Genomic DNA, 8,850 nt, shown 5'->3' with positions numbered 1-8,850 from the left:
ATCATACTCAAGTCAGTATCATATTTAAGCCATTAATACGACTGTACAATTGACTCTTGAGTTGTCAAACTTATCCACAATTATTCAAATTACGGTTTTCAATACTGGTACTGCTGTCTCTTTAAAAGAAACAAAATGAAAATGAAACATTGCGCGTATGGTCAATGTTTTTCTTGCAACGGGGTTTGAGCTCATGCTAATAACTCCATTTATAGTTCATTAAATTTTTTAATTATTTTTAACAAAATAATATAAATAAGCGGCGATTTAAAAAACAAATATTTTTTTTTTTTAATTCTTTTAATTCTGTTGAATATTCATTTCAAATATTTAGTCATTTAAATAGTTATTTAACAAAAATCTGTGATAATAATTTCTGAACTGACGTAGTTGTGTATGTTCAAGACATTCAATTGTTATATTTTATTATTAAATACGTTTTCGTATATAAAATTTAACACAAAAAAAATGAAATTAAATATTATAATAATTTTATCACCAAATAATATATTTTAATTATTTAAAATTACTAATATCTGTTAACTAACTAATATCTGTTAGTATTTCATTTGTAAATTATTTTCTATGTTTTTAAGCATATTTATGGTATTGGTTTTTTTAATTAATCAAACAATTATTTTCAATAATCAGAAGTCAAGTAAAATTTAATTGGAACGAATTGGATTTGAAAAAAATTTCATAATTTTAGAGAAATATTTTAATTAATAAATTTTATTTTGTTATTCTCTTTAATCTAATATTAGATATCATTTAAATAACCAATATATATATATATATATATATTAACAAAATTAAATAAAGAAATTGGTACTTACAACGCAAGCCTTAACAGACTCCCAAAAGTTTCTCAATAAGTCTTCAATCTTGACGTTTTTTTTTGAAGACACTGCTCAATTGCACTATTTGTCTCGAACAAAAAAAAATAATAAATTATGAAATTTTTTATAAAATATTATAATTTTCTTAATTCGTTCGAAATGATTTCACTGCAATTGAATTGTTAAGCTTATATAATCCAAAAATCAGTTTTTTAGTTTAGTTCAGTAGTGCTTTCTTCCTTATCTTTATACACACGAATACAAACTTCACAAGGTTTTCGAAATCAAAGCTCTTTTATTTATCGGAATAAAATGGCAAAAGTGCAGTTGACAGATTGAACCAGGACTATTTCAATAAAATTGAAGTTTTAATTAAAAAGTCACATCACTGTATTGTAGCTTACAGTCATAAATCGGAACACGTTGTTCTCGAAACTTCTAGTAAAGTTGACAACAGTAGACAATAGTCAACAGTAATTGAAAGATATGTTGGTTTGAGAATAGTAGATCTACGGTGAAGTTGTTACCCTTGCTGCGCCGTGTTACTCGTTTATCCTGTCAAGTATTTATGCTAAAATTAAATTAGTTGTTTTTTGCTATAGTTCCACTATAGGCTCAATTTTTAACTTTATTTCAATTTAATTTTTTTCTTGACTTTATACTGACGATTACGCTGATCTATGGCAAAATCATATCGCGATCTCTGCACATTTTCGCTGTTTAAATTATTAAAATTCACGCCAAATAACCGAAATACTTTTAACGAATACGTTGTGGCAAAATTATTAGGCCGGTTCGAAGAAATAATTAATTTTCTATATCTTATAGATATAAAACGTTGATATAAATATCAAAACTGTTGCACGTAGCGCCAATGGCTTGATATATTTTATTAAAATCCACAAGTGGTATATTGTGAGGATACACTATGCCGCAAAATTGGAACTGCTATAGATTACGTTGCCTGCCGGTACGTGGTTTCCAATGCAAATGATTGATTAGCGATTTGAGTAGGCGTATTTTATTGTTAGGAATTGTATAGAATATTGATTTGACAATAATGCGCTCAAAAATATATTTGCATATGTCAAACTATAGCAAAACCTTTAATATTTCTCTCAATACTCTTCTCTACTATAGTTTCTCTTGATATACGACGCCTTCAATTTTCTGCTCGGTTAATTTAGTCCCTCACTGAAATTGTAGTGGAGTTTTAGGCTTTTAAATCCTATAATAATTAGCTTTAAAATGGGTGCATACAAGTGCGCAATAGGCCTTGCTTTTTGCTCTATTTAGAATTGCTTAACTCTTTTGCTTGCTCTCTCGCTCTTGCACATGCGTTAACTAATCTTACACTTACTCTTTCTAACTCGTTCGCGTTTATATCATTGTTTAACGTTGATAATCTATGGTTGCTTCAAGAAATGTGTGGAAACCAGTCGATATCTCAGCATGTGGGATTTGTATTAGTTTAGTTTTTTAGTTTAAAAGTTTCTCTAACTTAATGCGTTAAAGCCAGTTTGTTCAAGTAATCCATTTAATAAATTTTATAAATTTTTATTTTAAGTACGTGCAAGTCACCTTTACGGTATTTGTGTGCAACGTAACACACTAATATTTTTCAAAATTTTTTTATTATATATTTGTATTGCAATTAATTACAAATATTTGTGGTTTTTTAATTTTTATTTTTGTTTTGATTTATTGTGTTTTGTTAATTGCTTAAATACTTTAATATTTAATGTATTTTCGTAATTATTTTACTCGTATGTCACTCAACTCTCCAAAAATTTCTTTAAATGGAGAGTGAGTAAGGTCGTTTAGTGCAAAACAAAAAAAAACTTTTTATCTATTAAATTTTTTCGTTAGTTTTTCGTATTTTAACAAACACTGCAATGTGTGTAGCTGAAAATCAATAATGAGTAATAGCCGCTATTACAAAAAACACTGCAGTAGTCTTTTAATTTTTTTTCCAGCAAATACTGTTTTTTCAACACGAATTTACTTTTTTATACACTTAATATTTGTAATTATTAGATATGAGTATTGACACCGCGTTTATAAAACTTTCCGCTTCGTTTCGTAGCACGTCGTGACGTTCCAAAGAATCCAATGAATCTGAAAATAGCATATAAAATGTACATGTTAAGAGCATTTCAACATACAAGAAACACAAAACACAACCAACTACAACAACAATTCAGTCTTATTACAAATTTTGACAACTGTAGTGTTGTGCTGTTGTACTGTAGTGTTGTTGCCTTTTGCTCTATGGATAAGTATGCGTGTATGTATATTTACTCACGTTTCTCTCACGTTTTTTTCTTATACACAGCTTTTGCTCTTTGAAGCCAACACAAAATATGTGTATTTAGTTTTTAGTATTTAAAAAATGTGGACAATAAATAGAGCAGCTTTTATTGCGGCATGCCAAGTTTAAAAACATATTTTTTCCATTTGTATTTTTTACTTTCAAAACCATTCAAAACATCTATTCAATCCAAAACGTTTATCTCAAAACGTATGCTTATGCTGACAAACATGTGTGTTATTGCCATAAGTAAATTCCTTAATATAATATTATATTTTTTATTGTTTATTACTACAATTTTATAATAATTATATTATTTCTACTTCAAAACTACAGCATGTAATTTAATTGTACAATTTCAATGGGTGTGTTATGCATTATGCTCGCTATTGGTATTGTAATAGCATACTCCATCGTAATGTTCACAAGTACGCAATCAGAGCAGACATATAAAGAGTACAAAACGTTTCTCTTTGTTATTGTTGGCTCTTTGTATTAAATCCTGCCTACTCTTTAAAAGTGGTCATTACTGTTTCGTGTTTTGCTGAAGAAATCGGTAGTCACAAAGTTCATTCTATTTTATTGTATTTCCTTCTTGAGTTTTTTATAGCATTTATGCTTGCATTTGTTCATCAGTTTGTTGCATTGATCTGAAATGAATAAGTAATGAATAAAATTAATATAATGTATCATAATTAAACAATGTTTGTGCACTTTTATAGACTCAAGTATTTTAATAAAATAAACATTTTTTTCATAGAATAATTTCTTTTTTATTATCTTCTAGATATTAAATAATTTGCTTGGAATAATTAAAATCATAAATATTATTCAATTTTCTTATTAAGTCTAACTGCTTAGTATATAGAACAAATTCTTTGAAACATATAAGATATATTAATTTAACGTATAGTTTTTATAACTTTTATATATTGAAGACGACATCGTATTACAAATAACTGAACCACCTAAAAAACAATTAAAATATTATTATTAAGTTAAAATCCAGCAAAATGACAGAGAAAAATTGAATTAAAAATGAACCCATTTAAACAGATTTACACGCATCAAGTTAATCAGTGAATTAGTAGAGATTGTAGAGATATTTTATGGGCATTATTAGTCGATAATTATTAGTCTACTATTAGTGTAGCATAATTTGAAAATTCTATATCGAGCAAAATTCTGATAAGTTCATACAATTACATATATCTCAAAAAGTAAAGATTAGTCGTATATATATACATATATATTTGACACTCTTTTTTACCACATATTAATATAATATATTGAATACAATATAGTGGTATTGCAATCTATTAGAAATCATTCAGCGAGTGGCGCAGGAGTCATGATAGACCTTATGACCTCCCTCGTCATCATTACGATAATATGAAGAATTAGGGAGCAAATAATGAGAATTTCATTGAAGTCATATTAGATGATGTAGTGAAAAACTAGTAATGCAAAGATACATATTGGAGAGATGGAAAGATTAGAAAGAAAAACCATGTATAGAAAAAAATTTCATTTTTTCAAGAAAATAAATAATATCAAGGTAAAGAAAATTAAAGGAATCTTCGTAACATTGATAAATATATCAGGACAAAATAACTTTCATCACAATACCACCATTAAAAACTTGTCCGGCCGGCCGACTCTGTCAGGACAAAGGTCTGTCAGATAATTTAAAATAATTTTTATCTTTTATTGAACATTCAGAATGAATTCATAATAAATATACATATCTATATATATAGTCCATCGATTCATTTCGAAATGGATTCTCAGCACCTACTACACCCCTAATTGTACTCCTGATATTTTCATGTCATACTCATATAGTTAGTGGAAATCAAATTCTAAATCTAACCGAACGATGTTTACACATGCAAAAACAAATCATTGTTCATAGCTCTGTTCCGTATTTTTAGGGTGCTTATTTTTATTAAGAAACCTACTGATACGAAAGTGAATCCCATGGGCTCATCACGTAATACTAAAGTATGGCCTAATCTGCCATTAGTCGACAATATTTAAGGTTGCATCGATAACTGTTAGATAGCCCTAAGGGCGTTATAACTCCAAATTGATCTATTTTTTTTAGTGAGCTAGAAATGAATCTCATGGGCTCATCACGTAACACTAAAGTATGGCATAATCATGCCATCAGTGGACAAGACATATTTCAGGTTGCATCGAAAGCTTTTGGATCGCCTTGGGTCGCCTTAGGTTTGTCTTTACGTCAAAGGCGTTAGGTTTGAATAAAAAAACTACAGTAATAAAAGTTAGTATGATAAGGAAAGATTTAGGACTCTGAAAACATTATTGAAAACTGAACATTTATTTCGCATACGTCTCTGCATGAAGATTTGCTTTACAGTACTTGGTCAATAGAGGATGTTAATTGATATAGTAATTAACAGCCTTTAAAACAAATACTTTCTAAAAGAAGTAAAGAAGGCCCTGTATATATAAATTTAACTTTTCTTGTTGAGTCATATAAAATAATCTGTTTGTCGATTTCCAAAAACGTTTAATACGATTTAATAAAAAATATGTTTAGTACGAATTTATTCGCAAAACAGCTGCGCAGTGACTTTATTTAGGTAAAATTGTATAAACTATTCCAGAAACACTGAGAATGTGTAATTCAATCCTTTGATAAATCAATGCACATGTATTACATAAAACAAGTCAAATAGAACAATGCTTTTTGTTTATTTTAAAAAATCTTAACAAATTACTTTTTGTATAGGACATATGCGAAATTGGAGACCCTACAAATCACGACAACTCTCGCACTTACATAATTTTACATAAGTAATGAAATACTACTTTTATATTAACAATTTTATTTTTATAAATTAATCGTTCTGAAAACTTGAATTACTTACGATGGGTGCGCATATTAAGTATCTGACGATAAAGTAGAATTATCGTTTTTTCTTATGGTGAACTATATCAGTAGCATGTAGGGTTTCATTATATAAAAAATACCGACTCTTATTTTACATTTGAGTAATTCCAAACAATTAATTGCAATTGATTTCAATTTACATGAAACATTTCTGTATTGTTTATTTGTTCTTTAGAAAAAATGCAGACAGAAAAAAATACATATTAGGTGTTCTTAGTAACAAAGTAGAATAAGTCCATTTATAAATTTATGATATAAAAAATATTTGACTGTGAAGGTAAAATTATTCGAACTGAATCACTATTCTATTAAAATTCTTTGTTTATATATACAATTACTTTGAATTACTGTAAGTGGGACTACTTAAAAATTCAATTAAATATTATCATACATCAATCATCAATCATTGTTTCAATGATTTCATTCTGCAAGTTAATCAAATTATTTTAGCTTTAGTAAATCTTTTGTAAATCAAATTTAAATAATATAACTAAATATATAGATAAAATCAAAATATCTAAATAGTATTTTCAACTACTTTATTTATTAATTAAATTTATTAGTACATATATGTATGTAGTATGTATATGTATATGGATATATCAGAATATGTATCAATATATATTTACAAAGCCATATGTTACCATAAATGCAAAACGAAATTACTTGTTTGTAGATAAATGTTTTGGTTGAAATACAAAAACTTGAACATTGCAAAAATTTCATAAAAACAAAGGAGTTCATTCATAAAATATTCAGCAAAAGATACTTGAACATGAGAAAAAGATGTGGGTTGTTGCTTACATATTGAAATCATAAACACTGTTTTCGTTAAATATAATATAACATATAACATGACATACATATACATAGATAAATATAATATATCTCTAATACAAACGGTGTTTTCGATATATTCGCATACGAGAAACTATAGCTTCTGCTAGCTTTATAATGAGGACTACAGAAGAACAGTGAATGATGAATGGAAAACTGTTTGGAATTTTAATAAATTTAATCTCAAATTAAATTAAAGCTGAAATTTATTACCTTTTTAAGTTAAAAAGTAATCTATGTTATAATAATAATTATCATCTGTAGAAAGTTAATAAATCTTCGATAAAAAAGATCTATTTTCTTTTACAAATGATTAAAAATAATCTAATAATCTATTTAGCATCTACTTTTTACAAACTCATTTTGGCAATTGTACATATAATGCGCCCAGATGTTTTCTACTCGACTCATTCAATGAATGAATTATATTTCTATGTTCCTTAAGCATGTTTTTCTATGTCAACAATCCTTTAAATGCCTTTAAATTTTAAAGATTTCTAATTTTTCCTTAATCATCCCCTGAATTTTTTAATGCTTCACAATTTTTATGTTCACCGATGATACTTAATATTATTGTTATTTTGAATCATTATAATAATAGTAATAAAATAACAAATAAACTTAAGAACTAACTAAACCAAATACTGGAAAAACATATAGAAGTCGCTCTATCAATGAAAGCCTTTTAAGATTGGATTAAAATGTATAATAATTGTTAAATAATATACATAAAAAGAAACAAAAATTCGATTTTTAATTTATTTTTATTTTAGCTATATATATATATATATATTTTAAACCATATAAACATATATTTCATTATTTAAAGTATTAAACAATGATTAAACAAAACGTTGAATATTTAATAACATATCTCTAACAGAAAATTTCGCGATTGTATGTTAAGTACAGAAGCTCTTACATTCCCGTACTCCTGGCGTAATACTTGCTTCTTCTTACTCTCTACACAGTGTACGTAATTCTTATTAAGCAATGTACAAATATTGAAATTATAATTAACAAGCAATTATAAGCCAAATTACATATACAATAATTGCACACATAACAGCTTAATATGAGTTTCTGTTAGCTAATTGTGTGAATGTTACAGCAGATATTGGATGACGGCTTTGCGGGTGCGAGTTCGAATGTGTGGGAGAAACGAATTACCATTAATTGAATTAGGTTTTCAAATTAAATGCGCAAGAAGCCCACTAAATGTTATTTAATATGAGCGAAATGTGGCAATAGAATATTTAAAATTACATATATAGAAAATAAAAAATAAATAGTAAATAAATAGAAATTGTTCAAAAACAAATATATTAACAAATTTAACTATATTTAACTCAAACAGAAAAAAAAGAAATATTATCTTTTAGAAAGAAATTTCTACAAATTTTCTAGATATATCTTATAGAACTTATGAAGAAATTTTAAAAAATTTTGTACATACATTATATTAAGATAATATAGATAGTAATTACCTCCCTATACTTATAATTGATAAGTATAAGCTAAGAAATGTGTTATATGTAATTAACCTGTATTTGTTATAAATTAGCGATAGGATAGTGATTGGATGAAGGGTAAAACCTAAATGCTGAATATATTATTAAATATGTTATTAAATTTATATTTATATATCATTAAATATATTCAGCTGAATCTGAAAATGTGTTTTTTGATAATAAACATAATTAAATAAAATATAAACACTCATAAATATGTTGTGACACTAAATAACACAACCAACTAATATTTCTTTATGTTAAAATTTGATCCAAACAGTTCTAGGAGTCAACGAGTATGTCAATCGATATCTATACAAACATCGTTACAAAGATTCGACGTATTGAACTGTTTGGGAGTGTTAATGCTTATATAAGTTTTGTAACTATTCCTTATATAAGGATGCATATAGAAATATACAAAAATTATGA

General features: G+C 26.6%; 1 protein-coding gene across 1 annotated transcript in view; it reads left to right on the top strand.

Moving 5' to 3' along the window:
• Positions 1-5,267: 5,267 nt before the first annotated feature.
• The window catches only part of LOC119685712, a 6,109-nt gene continuing 2,526 nt past the window's right edge, over positions 5,268-8,850 (top strand). The window contains exon 1 of the mRNA XM_038100072.1: positions 5,268-5,382. Coding sequence (XP_037956000.1) covers positions 5,268-5,382 — 115 coding nt within the window. The remainder of the gene's footprint in view (positions 5,383-8,850) is intronic.

Source organism: Teleopsis dalmanni, chromosome 2 (assembly GCF_002237135.1).
Source record: "Teleopsis dalmanni isolate 2A chromosome 2, ASM223713v2, whole genome shotgun sequence".
Classification (NCBI taxonomy): domain Eukaryota; kingdom Metazoa; phylum Arthropoda; class Insecta; order Diptera; family Diopsidae; genus Teleopsis; species Teleopsis dalmanni.
Note: the sequence above shows the minus strand (reverse complement) of the source record. Positions and strands in the feature narration are given on the sequence as shown.